This window comes from Bidens hawaiensis, unplaced genomic scaffold (genome assembly GCF_021521415.1).
Source record: "Bidens hawaiensis isolate Kalapana, Puna unplaced genomic scaffold, B.hawaiensis_p1.1 tig00019476_1, whole genome shotgun sequence".
NCBI classification, from domain to species: Eukaryota; Viridiplantae; Streptophyta; class Magnoliopsida; order Asterales; family Asteraceae; genus Bidens; species Bidens hawaiensis.
In genome coordinates, this window is record NW_027492960.1 from 204,372 (window position 1) to 226,038 (window position 21,667).

The following is a 21,667-nucleotide window of genomic DNA, read 5'->3' on the forward strand; positions in this document are numbered from 1 at the left end:
CGCGTAATGCCCCACCTTTCCACATTTATAACAGGCATTCGACCCTTGCCTGCATCCCCCTCCATGGGCCTTCCCACACTTTTTGCACACATCGCTACTCTTACCCCACTTGTACTCACCACCGTGCATTTTCCCACAAGTCTTACATGGCTTTTTCTCCCACCTTTTCTGCTTCTTATCCCTGGGGTTCCACATTTGAGTACCAGGTCGCTTAGCAGGAGCAACCCACTTCTTCTCCTTCTGCTCTTCCACTACCACATCTTCTACAGCCAGGTCATCATAAACCATTTCTGCAAGTTCGACCGCAGAATCAAAAGTAGCAGGTTTACTAGCCCGGACGAAGGTGCAGACATTTTGTGGTAGTCCCCTTAAGTAGAACTTGATCCTCTTTGCCTCAGTGCTTACCATGTCAGTGACAAGTCTGGACATACGATTGAACTCAGTGGTGTACTCACGGTGTGTCATCTTTCCCGCCTTCAGATTCAGAAACTTCATCTCCGCCCTCTCAACTTCAGCATCTGCACAAAACTTCTTCATGACCATCTCCTTCAAATCTTCCTGTAAAAACGTTATTATGAACGTTTACGAGCCAGGAACTAGTCGCAAATCGATACATTAAGGTTTCGTGTTCATACATTAATACGTTAATGATCAATACATTATGAAGGATGAAGATACACTAAGGAGATCTAGAGAGAATCCGGCATGGTAACGATACAGGGGATAAATATGGGCACAGAATTCTATGCAAGTCTACTATGGAAGGCCTATTTATAGGCTGGGCTCATTCGTTAGAACTATAGTAACGAATGAGACCTCTCATTCGTTAACAAGGTTAACGAATAAAGTCTTTCCATAGCCCATTCGCTAAAAACCCTTAGCGAATAGGTATACCTTAACGAATAAGCCACCATTTGTAACGAATGGGCTCCTACATTAACGAATAGCCTAGTCTTAATGAATGAGGCCTCATTCGCTAAACATGCTTAGCGAATGAGCCTTTATACATTAAATGTAAAGACTAAACTACCCCTAGCCTATTCGAACAGCTGCGGACACCAAATCCGTGCACTTACAGACTCCCCCTTGTCCGTAGCTGTCGAATGCTTTCCAATACTTTATCATCCGATACTTTAGTCTTCAATACGTTAGCGTCGAATACGTTAGCGACCAATACATTAACGTCGAATACGTTAACAACGAATACGTTAAGTTGAATACTTTAACCGTTAATACTTTAACTGCATATCATCAGCCATACAGGTAACCTCCCCCATGGCTGATGATTCTTAGGCTTGTGCGAACAGACAAAATCTATCTCTTTGTAAGCAAACCAACACTTTTAGCTACTCGTATCAGATCTCCCCCTCAAATAAGCATGTCCAGGAGATCATTCCGATCATCCAACTGGCATATCATATGGTTCGATCATACGAATCAATTAGCAGCAAGTCATCGGCTATCTGTCGTACCGGTAAAGCAAAAATATCTTTACGTTTAACCTCGTCACACATCTTCATGAACAACCCGATCATTCCACATCTTTCACATCGGTCTTCACTATCTCGATAACGTCTATCCCAAAATATAATTCTTTGAAGCTCTTCGGCAACCAATACGCTTGGATGCACTACTGCTTTGGGCATATGATTCAGAGTTCCAACCTTCGTCAATCAATCCCGGACGATCATATTCTTCAATCAGATGACAAGACTCGTATATTCCCCAATCAGATCAACCCATTCAATAATTGTCCTCTTCAACAGAAGCAATCCGCCGAATACTCGTAGCCAACATTGTCAGGATAAAATCCCTTAGAAAGAAGTAAAAGGACAGACACTCGTATCTCACATAGTCAGGTTTCAATCTCGAACAAATAAATCAGCAATCGAATAATCTTAGCCGTCTTGAACTCGGTCAAACGTAGCTTTGCAATCATGAATTACCACCCGACTTGCAGTAATTTTTCAATAATTTTTCAAGAAACCCTTGGGAAGGTAGAAAGATAATGATCGAACAAGCTCTTTGAAAGTTTTATCTCCCCCAATTTTGTGCCATATTTATCCCCTGTACCGTTATCATGCCGAATTCTCTCTAGATCTCCTTAATGTATCTTTATCCTTCATAATGTATTGATCATTAACATATTAATGTATGAACACGAAACCTTAACGTATCAATTTGCGACTAGTTCCTGGCTCGTAAACGTTCGTAATAACGTTTTTACAACTGGTATCAGAGCCGGAGGTTGCTCGTGATAGGCTACAGTTCGTGTTCTTCGTGTTCAGCAAACATTGATCTGAGTTTGGATTAATCAGTGAGTAATTGATTGAATTGATGACTGATTCATGTTCCTAATGCAAATCCAAGCATTCGTAATGTATTCTGATGGTTAATTGGTTGTCGGATCGGAATCCACCATGGATGCCATGGTTGAAGCTTCGATGTTTCAGAATTAAAATCAACATAAGTTAAGTGTATTTGGAATGAAATTGATGATTTCAGTAAATTGATAATGTATTTCCGAGTATTCGTTGAAGTTCTAGGATGATAATATGAAGATTGGATGAAGATTTGCGATTTTCCGGTGGCTGTAACCGTTTTTTCGGGCGATATTCCGTATTCCGGCTACAGTAACCGTTTAACGACTCATTCGTTAACTTATGTACTCATTCGTTACAGAAGTTTAGCGAATGAGTGATTTGTTAAAGGTTTAACGAATGTGACCTTCATTCGTTATGTGCTTCGCTATTTTTTTTAAGATCCTCATACGTTACACTGTTCATATTCATTTGAACAGTTGACGAATGAGGTTTAATACTTTAAGATCAACGAATGACACTCCTCATTCATTACCCTTGAAGGAATGAATCACATTCGTTATAAATAACCAAATTTCCACATTCGTTAAATCTTGAACGAATAGGAACACATTCGTTACACTCACATTCGTTATGGAACTGACGGATGTCAGAAAAAAATAACGAATGAGTATTGATAGCGAATGAGTCCATCTTCATAGCGAATAAGCACATAACAAATGAAGGTCACATTCGTTAAACCTTTAATGAATCACTCATTCGCTAAACTTCTGTAACGAATGAGTACTTAATTTAACGAATGAGTCGTTAAACGGTTACTGTAGCCGGAAAACGGAATATCGTTTTCAAAAACGGTTACAGCCACCGGAAAAACGCAAATCTTCATCCAATCTTCACATTATCATCCCAGAACTTCAACGAATACTCGGAAATACATTATCAATGTACTGAAATCATCAATTTCATTCCAAATACACTTAACTGATGTTAATTTTAATTCTGAAACATCGAAGCTTCAACCATGGCATCCATGGTGGATTCCGATCCAACAACCAATTAACCATCAGAATACATTACGAATGCTCGGATTTGCATTAGGAACATGAATCAGTCATCAATTCAATCAATTACTCACTGATTAATCCAAACTCAGATCAATGTTTGCTGAACACGAAGAACACGAACTGTAGCGTATCACGAGCAACCTCCGGCTCTGATACCAGTTGTAAAAACGTTATTACGAACGTTTACGAGCCAGGAACTAGTCGCAAATTGATACGTTAAGGTTTCGTGTTCATACATTGATACGTTAATGATCAATACATTATGAATGATTGGATTTGCATTAGGAACATGAATCAGTCATCAATTTAATCAATTATTCACTGATTAATCCAAACTCATATCAATGTTTGCTGAACACAAAGAACACGAACTGTAGCGTATCACGAGCAACCTCCGACTCTGATACAAGTTGTAAAAACGTTATTACGAACGTTTACGAGCCAGGAACTAGTCGCAAATCGATACGTTAGGGTTTCGTGTTCATACATTAATACGTTAATGATCAATACATTATGAAGGATGAAGATACATTAAGGAGATCTAGAGAGAATCCGGCATGGTAACGGTACAAGGGATAAATATGGCACAGAAGTCTATGCAAGTCTACTATGGACGGCCTATTTATAGGCTGGGCTCATTCGTTATAACTGTAATAACGAATGAGACCTCTCATTCGTTAACAAGGTTAACGAATAAAGTCTTTCCATAGCCCATTCGCTAAACACCTTTAGCGAATGGGTATACCTTAACGAATAAGCCACCATTCGTTACACTGTAGTAACGAATGGGCTCCTACATTAACGAATAGCCTAGTCTTAACGAATGAGGCCTCATTCGCTAAACATGCTTAGCGAATGAGCCTTTATACATTAAGTGTAAAGACTAAACTACCCCTAGCCTATTCGAACAGCTGCGGACACCAAATCAGTGCACTTACACTTCCCACCTCAAAGCTTTGATCTCTGCAGCAGTCTTCCTTTGCTCTACCGTCTCCCACCAAAACATAGCTTCATCCCCAAATGACTGGGTAGCAAAACGCACAGCTTGATTGGTGCGACACTCGCTAATTCGGATAACTTTGTCCATTGCGGTTATCTATTGGAGAGTAGCGATTGCATCCCCTTTACCAGACAGTTTTGGCGGGTCGCAACCCTTAAACAACCTGTAGCTGCACCCACCTCGGCCTTTCTTACCATCACTGACCTTCATAGACCCATCTTCACTTGACTCCTCTTTCTCAGTTTCTTCGTCCTTCTTACTACCCTCTCCAGTCTTCTCAACAGTTTCTGCATGGCTTGCGGTTGACTTTTCTTGTTGGTGATTCAGCATCGCAGCAGCTACTGCCTGAGTGATGGCAGCTTGAATCGTCGGGTTGAGCTGATTCCCTTCATCTCGCACAGTCACACTTCTTTCTCCATCAGACTCGATAATTGGTTGCTCGGGGGGTACTTGGGTAACACGTGGTCTACCACGTCGACTCGTGCGACTCCCTTGTCCAGTAGTCTTCTTAGCACCAGCCATTTGTATTCTATAGGAAAAAACAAACGTCGTCACTTTAGGAACTATTTAGTACAAGGATAGTAAGTCTAACAGGTAATAACAGTGGCCAGCTGTAACTAGCTGCTCACGTTACTCTCTGTGTCCTAAACACTTCCTTTTGTGAGTCCACTTGTACTAGGTTCTACTTATAACAGTTAGACAATCGTTCCTTTCATATCATCACATATAAACAAACATTTCTCTATCAAGAAATCAAGTTAGTTTTCTTACTCATTCTTTACTTTACACAAGATCAACTTACAAGATGATCACTTTCTAAGCTTGCTTGAGTGACACATGGCATTCATGGAGTGACATTTTCTTTCTTTTCTTCCCTAAGTCCCATTCTCTGTTTGAGTTTAAGCATGAAGGATGCTTATTCTCTCGAACTTATGCTCTGATACCAACTTGTAAGGTCCCGTTCCCAGAAGCCCTACTTTGGTATTGGATTTACTCATAAACACAGTTCTAAATATCAGAGTTAATTAAAACTTCGCGGAATAATTTAAAACTTCAAACATCACATTACAAAACATCCGTTTTTATCTTAACATACAAATTGTCTTCTCATAAACATTAATTAAAACAGCCATGACACTTCTTCGTGGATGACAGTCTCTTCGTTCATGCCATGTGTCCCTCCTCAAACCAGCTGCCTCAACCTATTTGCCTGCGTGCATACTAAAAGTCAACTATGCTGAGTGAGTTCTAGTTAATCAATTAACATACATTACATTCATATTCTCACCCATACGCATCCGAAGATACGTATTCATATCTTACTTACTATTACTTCCTTCATACATACTTTACATACCTGCATACGTACCCACATACTTTCTTTCATAAAACCCTATGGTGTACCATAAGCTATTCTACATTAAACATCACATATATTGTAAGGGTCTAGTCCCTAACATCATAGATATTATAAGGGTCTGGTCCCTACCATCATAGATATTATAAGGGTCTGGTCCCTAACATCACAGATATTATAAGGGTCTGGTCCCTTCTGCCTCGAATAACCATATAACCATACCTGTCTCGTCAATCATCCAGACATTTATCATACGTGCATACTCTACCTGTCTTATGTATGTAATATATATATACATGCTCATTCATACAATCATCATATAGTAATAACATTCAATACATAGTCATACGCGTATCATACAATTATCAATTAAGTAAATGTATTAACTATCACATAGGAGTATGCACACAGCCCCAAAAGCATAACAGATAAAGGGGCTAGAACTCACCTGGATCCTATTTCGTTCACGGTTAATAGTAATTCCCTTCCTGAGTTGTGCACGGCTAACTGTGTAACACATCACGAATGTCAATTATCTATTACTACTACTTCATACATCCACATTAATGAAACCCTCAACTAACGGGGGCCCGGGGGCAGCGCCCCTGGTAGCGGGGTCTAGGGGCGGCAGCTCCTAGCAGGGTCCAAGGGGCAGAGCCCCTGGCTGGGGTTGAGCTACCAGGTCAGCTTGGAAAAAATTTTATTTTCATTAACAGTCCTTTAACAAAAATGCATCAGAAAATGAATTTCATGAAATTTCGCATGGCCATTTCGCATGGAATTTCGCTTGGAATTTCGTATGGAATTTCGCTTCGCATGGAAAGGTTTCGCTTCGCATGGGTAAGTTTCGCTTCGCATGGGAAGTTTCGCTTCGCATGGGATGTTTCGCTTCGCATGGCCATTTCGCTTCGCATGCTTATTTCGCTTCGCATGGCGTGCGATGCGAAAATCTTGGATTTCGCATGGCATGCGATGCGAAGCCCCTTTTCAAGCGAAAAAACCCCTTTTTACTTCGTTTTTACCATTTTAAGGCCATTTTCCTCCGAGATTCTTCCTTAGGACCCGATTCTACTCTTTTTATGGGTTTTGGTTTGTACCAACTTTGTATACCCGTCTTTTCAAGGTCCGGATAACACCTTTTTGTTCTATAACACATCCTTGAGGTTATAACTCACCAAGTTTATGTTTTTCTTACATCTTACCACCCGATCTATTGTTTTATCAGTTTGCATGACGAACTCAACCACAAAACTTAACCTTTTAAACCAAAACTCACCTTTTAAACCAAAACTCACCTTTTGCTCGCGGGTTCGAGTTTAGATCTGGACGTGTTCTTGCTATTTGAAGACTCTTGCACACTAAACTCTTCCTTACTTTAACCCGTATTTGGATTCGGGTCTTTAGAGAGTGTATGTGTGTGTTCTACGGTGTGTGTGTGTGGAAAGAAAGAAAATGGTGAAAGAGTGGAGGGGTTGGGTTTATATAGGGGGTTATGGGCCCCACAACCCACTCACAATTCCAAATCCAAATATTATCGAAACATCTACACACACGATCAAATTAACGACACACACGAAATAATAAATTCTCTTTTATTTATTATTTTCAAAATACGGATGTTACAATGCATCACACAAATTAGTAGCATGAGAAATTAAAGGAATTCCACGTATCATATTTTTCATGCCTAACGCCTTCATTGCCTCGAAGTTTAGGTGCCCCATCCGCGCGTGCCATAGCCATGCTGGATCATCCAGTTTTGACAATAAACAAACCGGAGCTCCCACTATTAATTTAACCGTATACAGCCGATTTCTTGTTCGAAACACTTTCATCATCAATTTGCCCTCGCCATCGTACAAGAGTAAATAATTCTCCTTCATCCGAACGTCACACCCGTTCTCGGTTGCTTGACCGAGACTAATTATATTGCTTTTTAAGCTTGATATAAAATAGATGTCGCATAAAACCCGGTGATCTCCAGTTTTTGAAGTAAACAAAATTGTTCCTTTACCGACTATATCAACACACGACCCGTCCCCGAATTTAACCTTACCTGTTATATTATTATTGAGTTTAGAAAAATACGACTGGTTACCCGTCATGTGGTTCGACGCTCCATTGTCGAGATACCAAGTGCCTTCTTCTTCTTGGATTCTAAGCTTTTCGGGTTGACTCATTCTTCGTTTAAATAAACAATCTCGTGAAGGTTTAAATAACCAACTGGGTCACGATCGGCTGATTGGTTTGTTTCGGCTAGGTTTGCTTCCTGATTTGCTCCTCTTCGTTCCGGACATGCGGACGCAAAGTGTCCCATCTCGTCACAACGAAAACATTTGATTTAAGAACGGTCCTTCTTTACCTTCACCTGTCCTTCGGTTTGGTTCCGACCCGTTCCTCTTCCCCTGGTTTCCCGGCTCCGTCCACAACCCTGTGAACTCGGTCCTCCTCTACCTTTCCCTCTCGGTGTGCAACTCGACTGACCATGGTTCGAATACTCGGCTTTATGGAACATCAGCTTCCCTTGACCCTCGTATTGACCTATCTCGTCCTTAATCCGTTCTTCATAAGCTTTTAAGCGTCCCACCACATCATCGAAACCAACAGTCTTCAAGTTAACGAGTTGTTCGATCGAGGCTACCATACGCATAAAATTTTTCTTTGGTAGCCCGTTAAGAAACCTCTTAACCATCATAGATTCTTTGATTGTTTCACCAAGAGAGGCTGCTTTTGAGGCAAGAGTACTTATTTGGCTTGCAAACTCATCGACCGTACTCGATTCTTTCATCTTCAAACTATCAAATTCATCCATGAGAGATTGAATTCGTGCTTCCCTTACCCGATCAAATCCTAGATGTCGGGTCTTAATCGTGTCCCACATCTCCTTAGCGGTCAATAGATTCCCCACTTGCAAAGTCATTGCCTCCGGAATTGATTGGAACAACAGGGCAATCGCCAAGTTGTTGTTCTTGGCATCCGTACTTGTTCTCGGGTCGATCATCTCCCACACCCCGTGAACATTAAAGATAGCCCGTAACTTCATTGCCCAAATCGTGTAGTTCGTAGAGTTTCGCATTGGACAAATTAATGATGTCGTGTTATTCTCTTTCATGTTTCGGTTACTGTTACCTTCGTCACCCATGGTATCCGATCTTCTTTGCCTGCTGTATTTGTCACACCCAGACCAAAGGCGGCGGGACATGCCGAGGTGTAACGATTGTCCATAAGCACATGACACTAATTAAAGTGACAGTATTTAATAAACTCATTTCATTTCACAACATCGAAAATGTCACATAACAATTATCCATAAAATAACCATAAACAAGATATCATAAAATATGGAAAATTTGATATTGTTCATTTTTACTAATATCCTAAGGTCTTTGATGTCGTTTTCTTCACAATCATAAATCAACCAAGATGCAAACCTGCAACATTTCATAAAATAAAGTTTGTCAACACAAAGGTTGGTGAGCAATTCATAAGTTTAATCATATTAGTATATAATAAAGATAGCCACAAAACTTGCATATGAAACGATAAATAAAAGTGGTAATTTGGATAAACAGATATCGCTAAACACATTAGCGACACCTAGCTATAAGGGGATGCCAAATAGTCTAGGATTTTATAGTTATCGTTAATTGCATCACGTTAACGACACCTTGCTATAAGGGGATGCAAAATAGTCTAGGATTTTATAGTTCCACCAACCAAAAGTGATAAACACATAGACATATAAGCATAGAACACCAAATCGAGCAATTATTTAGGTAAAGTATACAACTACGTTTGTGGTTTAAGATTCAAATATAAAGCATTTTGTTGAATAAGTATGAAATGTCACCCCCAAAATAAAAGATGGAAAATGGGGTATGAAGTACTCACCTTCAAGTAGTAAACTTGAAAGATGATAATTTGGAGATTTGTTGGAACGACGAGTTTAACGCACAATGCCTAAAAAGAAAAGAAGTCTTGAATTTATAAAGGTTGTCTTGAAGGTCTTTAAACAAAATAAATGTTGAGAAATGTAAATAATTAAAGTTCAAGGTTTTAAAATGTAACTATTTAAGAATTTATAATAATAACCTTTTAAAAATGTAAGTTTGCTCGAAACCGGGTTAAAGTATCTAACCTTAATATTTACTCAACCTATGTTAAGTAATAAGGTGGATAAAATGCAAGAATGCAAATCCCTTTGGAATAAAGATACTAAAACGGTTTTTTTTTTATCGAGTGTTCGGGTTGTCGGTTCGGGTCATGATAATTGGTCAAACCCAAAGTCAACTTTCCAAAATATTAAATGTTATGAGATAACTCAATAAAATTTAATAAGACTTAACCAAGTATGTAGTTCCATTGTTTTAGAACTAACAACGCACGTTAAGCGAGTGTTCGGTTTTGTTGGTCCAAACTTTGTTATGAGATCAAGTTGGATCCAACATTTCCAAGTACTTAAGAAAATATTTAAAAATCAATTTGTAACTATTTTTAAAGAAATATACAAGTCTTGATGGCTAAAAAAACACACTTGTGTGTCTTAAGCGAGTAAGAATCGGTTTGGTTCGGTTTCCATCTCACAACAAGTTCATAGATGGTTTCCACATGTCCAAACACTAAAGAACTTGTATAATAATGTACAAATAAAAAATACCAAAAGTTAACAATAAAGTCTTTAAACAAAAGTTCGGTTTTCGGTTCGGATCGTGTTTCGGGTTAAGACCGAGGTAAGATTCTACAAACTCATAACTATAGAATTTGTAAAAATGATTTTAGAAACTTAGATCTAACAATAAGTATGTTTAAACAATTATTTAACAAAACTAGTAACAAAGTTCGGTTTACGGTTTAGAGCTATTTACGGTTAAACCGAAGCATAGACTTTTAAAAACCCATAACCATGGAACTTGTAAACATGACCAACAAACTAAAATAAGCAAGATTAATATGTATGAACAAGTTATATAGATGTATATATATCAAGGACACGAAGTCCTCCATGAAGCCTTGCCTTATGAGGTCCGAAACCTCACCGACCGGAATCGGAGAAGTAACTACCAAAGGTAAACAAGGGGTGTATATTATATATATGTTGCACAACCATAAACAAGTATTAATAAGGCTACATAAACTAATTAAGATGAAAGACTAAAAACCTTCAAGAACACTTAAGAAGATAACCTTGAATCTTTGATGTTTGAGAGAGTTTTTTTTTTTTTGGAGTTGTAGCAAGGGAAAATGAAGAGGAAATGTGGTGTATGTATATATAGGGTAATGTTGGTGGTCAAATATGGGTGTGAGACACAAGAGTTTTCATGCAAAATTGATCAAGACAAAAACACAAAACAACAAAAAAATAAAAAAATAAATAATAATAAAAATAAAAATATAATGTTTTCAAGACCCAACAACTGTGAAAAAATATTGTAACATAAATCCATCATTTTGATTATAACATAAGCTTCGGTTTACAAATCGGGTCGGTTTACATAATACATAAATACAAAAACGAATACAAACAAGACCCGAAATTGACGAATGTCACAGTATTTGACTAGAAACCTTGAATCTTGTTCCAGCCCTATACGACTCCTTGGCCAACTCCAGAAATTGACCCGTATCAATCAAACCCTTGGTTCTTGGTTTGATTAAAACGAATTCGTGTTGCTGAAAACACCTATTGTTGCCTCTTACTGAATTGAATTGAACCCTAGTTCTTGGTTCACAAACCCCGCCTGCTTGCTTGAACAGAACCCTGTTGAAGTCAAACGATCCCTTGTTCGAACAACAGCCCTCGTATCACCGTCTGAACAAAGACCTGGTTGATTCTTGGTCTGCTCCTGCGATCTTCAGGTGATTTGATTCTAGCTCAAATGCTAATTCACGTAGGTGAATTGATATTAACAGAAATAAACGATTGTGGTTTTGGAATAAATCTCCAATACTTTTTATTAATCCAAGAAAAATAACTCAAAAACTTAGATTACAATCCACACCATAACTCGGTATTTATAACCTAACCTATACGTGTTAGACTATAACTAGGATTGCTAATAAAATAATTAATTCAGATAATTAATCCAAACTTGATAATTATCTTTTATCCTTAACTAACTTTACTTGCACTCAAAGAGTCCTTCCTTATACCACAAGCCACATATAATTAAGGACGATTCGGTAATTAAATCCAACAGCTTTTGCTTTAATCTTACATTTTGCCATTTGGCCGGAGTTTGCTTGTTCAAGAAGCGGATTATACAAGTCTGCTTAACACATGAGCGGACTAGGAATCTCAAATACAAGTATGTGTTCTAAGTGCCACCTTATCTTTTTGTTCTGAAAATCAGTTGAAGTTTACTTGTTCAAGTAAGGGACTACATATTTGTGTACGCTCCTCATAAACCCACCTACGAGCACTTAACAATTTCCTAAACAACCTACTTATACAAAAAAAATTCATAGGGTAAGGCACCTGAATGGTACCCAAAAGGCAAAAGGTCCAAGGTTCGAACCTTCCCTAGGTAAACATCTTGGACGGCGACCTCCGTTTACAAAAAGCAGCATGCCTAGTGTCACCATTTTTGAGTCATTGCTACAAACATGAGAGCAAAGTTGTTTAAAAAACAGGTTAAAGTAGGTCGAAATATTACTTTATTTCTGATAAAACTGTTTTTGTTCAAACCGTCCTGCAAGAATTTATGTTTTGGCCCGTTATCCAACCTGTCCATATTTCTAACTTCAAAATATAAAATTGTAAAAGCAAAATCCATGGTGAAACATCCGAAAACCAATTAGAAGAAGATACCAAAGACAAAGATCATCTACATAAACCGACTGTAGAACATTACAAATGTTTTTTAAAGACTATTTTAGCCATTCCTACAAAGTAGTTCATCATAAGAGATTTCTCTCAAGCTGCTTGCTTCTGTTGTTCATTGTACATGCTTCCATTTAGCTACTACCTCTTAAGAATTGCACCCATCATTTATTCCTGCAAATTTTGCAGTCAAATTTCAATAACTAAACATCATCACATTGATGTAAATTAATCATTGCAACATGTGTCCCAGAACAATGATCCCATGTAAGCAAAGCGATTTCTCCATAATATTTGACTTCAATTGCATACATAAGCACACTCTGATAGTGCCTAGTGGCAATTTTAAACTTTGATCATTTACTTGAAACGGGTAGGTTTGGGCTATTTTTTTTTTAATCTAACAGGTCAAATGGATAAAATCAATGACTTTAGTTAACAAAGAAATGAGTGTGAAAATCCCCCGAAGTAAAATTTTGAACACAGCCTCCTAAATCATTTTACTCAATAAGTTAGATCATCATCATCATCATCATCGTACTCAGTATATCCCACCAATAGCAAAGCTATGGTAGGGTCTGAGGAGGGTAAGATGTAGACAGCCTTACCTCTACCCCATAAGGATAGAGAGGCTGCTTCCGGTGAGACCCCCGGCTCGATAGTAGTTTTGCATCAAGCCTTGGACATAAGGCACATAGCACTCAATCATCGGGACACCGGCTGATCGGTGCATGTACCCTTGTCTTTCGGCTATCAACGCCACTACATGATGCCTGATTAACCGTCCGTCACTTTTAACGTTATTTTCACGAGATTAGTAAAATAACGTCAAATAAGTTAGATATATACTGTAATTATATAGTTTTTGTCATCATATTTAACATGCTCACTGTTTTGTAAGAATGAACAAAATGTGACCTATATTAGGATTAAAATCCTAGAATCAGTGTGTTCTTTGGATGAAACCATACTAAGGATGTAAATACAGAAAACAAGTGATTTAACTATAACAAAGCATGGGAAAAAGTCAAACTCACTGCATAATCTTTAATTCTCCTCAAGAAAGTGACAAAAACAAAGCTTCAATCCCAACCGCCCTCTTGTTTGAAATATTAAGGCTTCTTGTTTATCTGCTTTAGAAGACCAGAAACAGATCCGCAATGCGTGGACTTATACTCACATTGCTCACAGCATGATTGCAGTAGCTGAATAACTTTGATGCACCTGTTACCATCAAACACATAGTATCAAGTAATTAAACAACTTCACAATACAGAACATATTTAAACGGAACATTCCATAATAATCCTGTTCAATCTCTGATTAATGAACAAGTGGTTGAAGAATCCGAAACAATTTGGGTACATACTGATCGGTTTACATTAATAACTATTATACTCTATATATGCAAATACATGAGCAATAGTGACGCATAACCAGTGTTGTAAAAATCGCAATTAATCGGAAAACGGATTCAATTTCATCTAACCGGCCCCTAAAATCAGTAGCAGTCAAAATGTTTGAAAAATGAAATATAAACTTTGTGTGAATTACTAGTCCTAAAAATTCATACTAACACTTTTGAACATCTTCACTGCATACACCTTCAATTCGATGAACATAGCATAGACTGAAGCACAATTCATCATGTGAATGAACCGATTATCTTTCAAAAATTAAATTAGGGTTTTGAAAAATGCAAATAAAAAAATATCAATTGAAATCGGAAAACGGGAGTATGAAGCGACATGAGATGAGAGGTGTATTATAATAATAATAATAATAATAGTGTATGATATGAATCCTAAGGCAACGTGTAAGTTAACGACTGTTAGGCTAGGTTAGGTAAAGCATGGTAGCTTACCTTTGGGGAAGAAAGTTGTTCTTGGAGAGGCAAGACTGAATGTCGCATGCTTCTTTCTTGCAGGCTTCTTTAACCTCCTTCGCCATTCTCGAATTGAAAGAAAATTAAAACATTCGAGTATCAGGTGCTGAAACAATGGTTAGGAGCTAAGACAACCCTCGCTTTCATTAGTGGTATTCGGTTAAGAATCAATTTCGATCTATTACGATAACGTGGGGGGTGGGGGAGCGGGGTTCCCGACACGTGTTTAGCTTTGATCTTATGGAAGCACAACGGTTGTCAAGTGTAAGACGACGTTATGGTTTTCTGAGTAAACACTCAAGCCAAACTTTAAATATATACCACAACAGTTATAACCTTTGACCTATTGGCCGCTAATGAGCTTTTCAATAACGGGGTTAGATTCCGTTAGTTATTGATGATGTGGATAATGATGTGGCTTGTTAGCGCCCAATAGATCGAAACTTGGGACTTTTGTTGTACATTTTCAAAGTTTGGTTTAGCGTTGACCAATGATTTGAATTATCAAAATCCAATATAAATTAACGAAAGACGTTATGGTAGTAAACGAAATCCCCAACATGTTTTTTATCTAAATCAAAACAAACCCTTTGAAAACACGTTCGAGTATTGGATATTTTCAAACACTGCTAAAAAGAATTTCTAAAAATCAACATAGCAAGTACTTCATGAGTTTGGGCACATATATGATATCATATGAGGGTCATGTTATTTTTTAAAGGGGATAAAAATGTGAAGAATTTGTAGTTAAAAAAGGAATAACTTCATAGAATAGTAACCAAGTTTTAACATTGTTTCAATTAGGTCACTCAGATTTTTTGTTCTCTTAATTAAATCACCTAAGTTTGAGTTATGTGCTAATCCTATGTTTTTAACCTATTTAACAATGCTGACATGTCAATTGTCATTGATTTAATTTTTTTTATATATGCTGACATGGATATTAAGAATATAATAAGTAATAACTATTTCAAAAATAAAAAGAAATTAACAATTAAAACCCAAACCACTTTTCACCACCGCAACCACTTTTCCGGTGAGCTTCTTAACCCCTCAAAACCTAAATATCAATCACAAACAGTATGTGTATGAGCAAACCACATCCATTAGCACACACATTCACTCAAATAAATAGTGGTGTCTTATGATGTAGCCGGCAACACCACTAATTTCCAGTCACTTGATCTACATCTTAGTGGCTTTGAATATCCTTCATTCTCTTGATTTTTGGCATACATGGTGAGTGGACAAAATCTAAAAAAAAACAAAACAAGTAAACACAAAAATGTTTCCACCGACTTCCTCGTTAAAAAAAAAAAAAAAAAAAAGACCACAATGTTAAAGGAAAAAAGATCATTATGTCTTTTCGTCATTGATTGTGTTTTTTTGTTTATTTTCATCAATGATTGTGTCTTTTTTTTCTTGTCCATATAAATGTTTGGAGCAGGGGGTTTCACTGGAAACATCGAGCCTCTTTATCATCTGGGATAAAAGTATGGTCTGCCTACATCTCTCCTCATACCTTACATATAACTTTGCTATGTATGAGATTTTACTGGATACGGTGGTTGTTGTCTAGCTGTTATAAGTATAAACTAAAATTTTAGAATGACAAGAAATACACTTGGCCCCTTGGGAATCCTAGTGATGATTTTTAACAAACTAAGGTAATAAACTATTAAAATACGCAACATGTAACTAGTAACCAGTAACTTGGTTCTCAATGAAACATGGTTTTGCATTCAGGCATGGCGTCTTCAATTACCGATGTGCGTCACTTTTCACCTCTAGCTCTTGACAGAGTTAGGAAGGGCGTGGGGTAAACAATATTCCTGTATTATAATAACTATAAAATTTATGAGTATGTTTATACGGTTTTTGCAATTCTGGATGAATGTACGAGAATTTATACAGCTTAACTTCTTCAAAAAATGCAAGTGTTTATACGAGTTTTACAGTTACATGAAATGCACATATATTTATATAGTATTTCAGAGTTCTAAACAAATTCTGTAGTGTTTATAGTGTTTTGCCCAAAACAAGCTCGAATTAAAACAAACCATTATAGAATGAAAAAGAAAAGGTGTCAAGAAAATAAGTTCACCCGTCATATTTGTTTCTAAAACCACTAACAGCGACAACGAACACAGTCAACGGTGCATCAGACAGGTGGCAACAACTTTTGAAACAATTTGCACAAAACTAGGATGAATAATGATAATAATAATAATAAAAGTTGATAATCAATGAGCATATGCAACAACATGAAATGCTGTATTGCGTTCTACGGTTACCACCTCGGGTCAGTCTCCAACTGGGATACAGATTCCCAGACTACCAGGTGCACAGAAACATACCAAATTTAGAAACATAAAAACAGCCCAATTGATACAGATACAATGTAACAACCGCGGGCCCAAAAGTTAAACAACCTAGTAAAACCTGCAAACGATTGTCTTCCTGTTGGGATGATAACACTTGGCTTCATATGTGAACCGGACCCGAAACATAACTTGTGGAGCCAGATTCGTTTTTCAAAGAAAGGTTTGAGAATTGAGCATCGACTGAATCCTTGCTGGCGGATCGCCGATGGCTAGGTTTTGGCTGAGGTGGTGGAGGTGGTTGTAGCTGTTGTTGATATAAAGCCCGCAATCGTCCTATTTCTCTCTCCAGGACTTCATGCTCCACTGCAAAAACAAGTGTTTAGATTCAATGATGTGGCAAAACCGGGTTTGGGTCAGAATTGGTACTTTCAATGGATCAACTCTCAACTAGATCCAAAAGTCCAAAACAGTATGTCATGTTTTCCTTTTGCTTTTCTATAGATGATAATTGTCATAAATGACTTAAAAAGTACATTGTTTTATTAATAATCTTTCTTTTATATATAAAATGGTTTTGGAGGTTTAAGAGTTTCCTTTAAGCTTTTCATTTTCTTTTTCTAATTTACCCAATTGAGCCGTCAGAGATAAAACATATCCTGAGCTGACCCATTCATAAATAAGCAAGTCAAAACCGCGCATCTAATTTTCACATCAGTTAGATATCATGTTTTTCCAAACTTTTAGTTTTAATGAATTTAGGTAAAAGGGGAACGAATTAAACAGGTTGAAAGTAGTCCAAAGTCTATTTTTAATACATACAATCGCTGAATCATTTTATTCAAAAGTTTAGACCTATCATTGTAAGAATACCCAAGGCTGTAAAAAATTGTAAACGAACCGAACATTCAGCGAACTGTTTGGCGGAAAGTTCCTTTGCGTTTGTTCGTTTACTAAAAGAACGAACATGAACAAGGAATTATGCTCGATTAACTATATGAACAAACATGAACAGAGATCACGCTCTTTCATTTGTATTTGTGAACGTTTCGTTTATGTTCATTCGGTAATATATGTTCGTTTACGCTCGTTCATTAACTTTACGAACATACACAAACGAACACGAAAAAGAAGTTTTATTCGGTTATTTGTTTGTGAACCATCTGTTTGTCCGATAAATGCTAAATGCTTAACAAATGAGCATGAACAAGGTCTCGTTCGGTTTGGTTACGTTTACAGCTCTTCAAATACCTCTTTTTAACCACAATTAATGCGCTTATTATGGTAAGTTGCTTTGTAAAAATAAACAAAAAAGCGTTTTTGGGTCAACCCAATCCGACCTGACCCAACCTGCCCATTATCCTCATCCATTAATCAGCAATAATGATTCAAATTGCAAAGAATGAATGTGTGTTGAAACTTACTGTACTTGATCAGTTGCTCCTGAGCCAAATTATCTAACCGTTGCTTCAGTGCTTTATTCTCCATGCCCAGAATAAGACTTTGCTGATTTAGAAATTCCACCTCAGCAGACACCTCAGAGCCTTCTGCCTGCACTTACAGCAGATCAGCATGACCCGGTTTAATATATACCAGACACCCATAAAAAGGTTTTTATTTGTGTGTTCTAAATTCTAATTTACCTGTAAAGCCTGTACACTCTTTTCCAGCTCAGCAATGTACTGGAGCTTTCTGACCCGAGAACGTTGAGCAAATTGCCTGTATTAGGTTTATTAGATTAATGAATACACTACTAGCTTTAGAGATTAAATCATTAATATTCTATTAAATTGAGATAATGACGAATATATCTGTGTTTACTTTCTGAAGCATTTTGATAAGCTGTTTTAAGCACATACTTTTTCATGTAGCTCATCGTTTTTTACTCTTCTAACTTGTGGACCCTAGTTTAAAAACAAGTTATTATATGTAGCCTTCACATAAAGCAGCTAAACTAATAAAAAGCAGTTGCTATTAGATGGGACCTTTTATCTCATATCTATACCAGAAAAAGACATCATCTAGTAGACAGAAGTAAAAAAACACTACTTGAAACTTCTTGTATACAATACAAGGTTGCTTAATGCCAATGCTGTAAAGATGGACAGTGTAAAAGGTAATGAAATATTGTTTATATAAAAAAAAAGACCAAATATACTTTTTACATATTGTTCTTCCTACTATTTATCTTGTAAAATTTAATCTTGTACAAAATTCCCAGATATATAATTTTACCTGGTTACAGGAGTAATGGAGCATGAATAACTATAATCATGATTAAGACATGTGGAAAAATACCACAACAGGAAAGATTTGCTTACTGTTTGGCACGTTTTGTGTCTGTTTCTGAAATAGAATCCATGTTTCTAGAAGAATCCTTTCTTTCAGAAGAATCGGGATCTTTCCGTGCAGATTCAGCTGCTTCTTTTTTCTCAGTTCCAATGGATGTATTCCCATCACCAGAAGCACTCGAAGAAGCAGAAGCTTGAACAACAAAGTTGTGTTTGGATGCATTTGGTGGTGAATCCCATACCCCTCGGTTCTTATTTCTAATCATTGCATTTGGATCAGCATAAAAAGACCCTGGATTTCTAAAATCTTTATACAAATCAAAGTCTTGAGATCCCCAAGAAGGAGAAGTCAAATTCCTCAATCGGTTTTCGGTTTGTGCTTGATATTCATTGTAAGCGGCATTAGCAGCTTCCATGTATGTAAACGAGTCACTTGATGATCGCCTGTGACCTCTTTTTGCATGTGGTGTTTCTGGTTCATTGAGAAGATCATCGAGCCATGCAGGTTGTTCTTCTATCAGAAAGCTTTCAGATGAAGTGCGTTGATGATGTGGGTTTGCATCCCGGTACTTTGGTGGGCCTTTGGGTCCAATTGCAGGATTTGAGACATAATCTGCATATGATGGAGCAATGCTGGGAAATGGACTTTTAGGTGGCAGTAATGAGTGCTTTCCATTGTACATCATGTTTCTCATTGTTGAAGGTCCCTTGGAGTTTGCCATTGCCATTCCTGCTAAACACTAAAATCAAAAGTCTATTTCAATAATAATGAAAATAATCAAATGACACTATACAGGGCAATACATGCAGTATCCACATACTTAAAAATAGAAAATGGGCGACTTTTACCATGTTCCCCTTTTGGCTAAATAGCATGAGATAAAACACAACCCAGGTCAAGCCATTACTAAGTGAATGAACTAAAATTACCACCTCCACTTCTAATAAGTTTAAAGAAAGTGCCACTGACACGTGCCCAGCTAAAGTGGGTGGATCCATGGAGCAAATTCAATTTGTTTTCGGATCTCACCTTGGCCCACTTGGTCAAAGTATTTCCAAAAGATTTAAGCCCTTGACTCACTTGGTCAAAGTATTTCCTAAATGCAAGCTTAATGGAGAATTAATGACAGTTTTGCAACTTTCCAATTAGAAGAATAAATAGCTGCATACTTCCTTTGTTTTTGATATCCATGTTTTTATCAAGTACTATGAATAACATCTAATTTTATTTTGGAGATCTAGCCTATCTTGAATCAGGCCAATTATCCCTTATTTCATCCATTCGATTTCCGGGTTCTAACAGGCGCCTTGATGATTATATCACACAATCTCAAAGACTTCTTCAAGCAAAAGCACTTGGGTTGGAACTTAAATGGTTGAACAAAAGTAATCTGAATTAGTCTGTACTAACTAAGAGAGATGGCAACAAAGAATAAACTAGAGTAATCTATTTTCTCTTTTGTTATTTCATTGACTTCACAATATCAAGAATTCAGTATCCTTTTCCTTGCCTGTTGAATTTGGGAAATGGAAATTGTCAGGGAGCTTATAGTTATACTAGGTTCTCCTACATATATATTAGATTACACTATATTAAAGCTTCAACATAATACACGAGGATCCTACAGAAATACTAAGAACAAAAGGCTACCAATAGAGCATTATAGGGACCTTCTAGAAAGTTGCAAGCTCTTCCTTGGAGAATCCAATGTATGCAACGGATACTGTCACAGATCACTAATTAACCTACATATACCTAATATGCTTGAAAAGATCTTGACAGTTAGGTTTAGGTGGTTGTTTTCTTGGCTAGATATTTTCTCTAATATGTTTTAGATTTACAGTGAGTAGTATACTTACTTTTCCCCCCTTTCAAAAATAAAAGATCCTGACAACCAAACAACTGAACAAATGACTACAAACCAAAGTGCTGATTCACAACTCATGTAGACAAGCTCATGATGTATGTTCCATCAAACACAAAGTTTGCTGCAAGTAGAAAGATAAGCATTAAATAGGATCTGAGTGATCAATTAAACCAAATTCTCAGATTCAAATTCAATTTTCATAGTCAACAAGTAAATCAACTATTAGTCAGCATATGCATTCTATGAAACAAGAAGCTAGGGCTGCAAACGAACCAAACCGATCCAAACAAGACCTTGTTCATGTTCATCCACTAAGCTTTTATTGGACAAGCAACGATTCACGAACAGCTAACCGAACGAAATTTCTTTTTCATGTTTATTCATTAAGGAAACGAATTTGTTTGTGAAAGGTTGACGAGCACAAACAGTTTGGTCCAGCTAACTGAAAACAGTCATTGTCAATAGTTTGGTCCAGCTACCAACTTTGTGTTGGTGTATTTTTTTAACATTTATATTCATATGCTAAGTTTATATAATTAATCACATAATTGTATAATACTCAAATAATTTTGCTAATACTATTATATATACTAAGATTAGAAAAGTCAATAAAAGTATTAAAAACCTTTAATGAACAAACACTAAAGTACGTAAACGAACACATTATCGAGCGTTCACGAACACAACTGAACAAGCATGAGTGTTGCTTGTGTTCGATCATCTAGTTAATCGAACAAAAT

The 21,667-nt window shown here is 37.1% G+C and overlaps 2 protein-coding genes across 3 annotated transcripts; both read right to left on the minus strand.

The window, feature by feature from the left end:
• Positions 1–12,521: 12,521 nt before the first annotated feature.
• LOC143558465 (uncharacterized) lies at positions 12,522–14,518 on the minus strand. Of its 2 annotated transcripts, XR_013139745.1 has the most exons (3): positions 14,427–14,518; positions 13,600–13,786; positions 12,522–12,736 (listed from the first exon to the last, which is right to left on the minus strand). XR_013139745.1 is itself a non-coding variant. In XM_077047301.1 (2 exons), exons 1-2 carry the CDS (start codon positions 14,510–14,512, stop codon positions 13,675–13,677), a joined length of 198 nt encoding a protein of 65 aa, XP_076903416.1. In that variant the 5' UTR covers positions 14,513–14,518; the 3' UTR covers positions 13,599–13,674. The 2 variants fall into 2 exon arrangements, 1 of the variants encoding a protein (XP_076903416.1); XM_077047301.1 differs by lacking the exon at positions 12,522–12,736 and having other exon boundaries at positions 13,599–13,786.
• A 2,181-nt stretch (positions 14,519–16,699) lies between these two features.
• LOC143558458 (uncharacterized protein At4g06598-like) lies at positions 16,700–20,855 on the minus strand. The gene is made up of 5 exons (XM_077047294.1): positions 20,711–20,855; positions 19,090–19,799; positions 18,412–18,487; positions 18,193–18,319; positions 16,700–17,134 (listed from the first exon to the last, which is right to left on the minus strand). Exons 2-5 carry the CDS (start codon positions 19,785–19,787, stop codon positions 16,932–16,934), a joined length of 1,104 nt encoding a protein of 367 aa, XP_076903409.1. The 5' UTR covers positions 19,788–19,799; positions 20,711–20,855; the 3' UTR covers positions 16,700–16,931.
• Between the last annotated feature and the right edge of the window lie 812 nt (positions 20,856–21,667).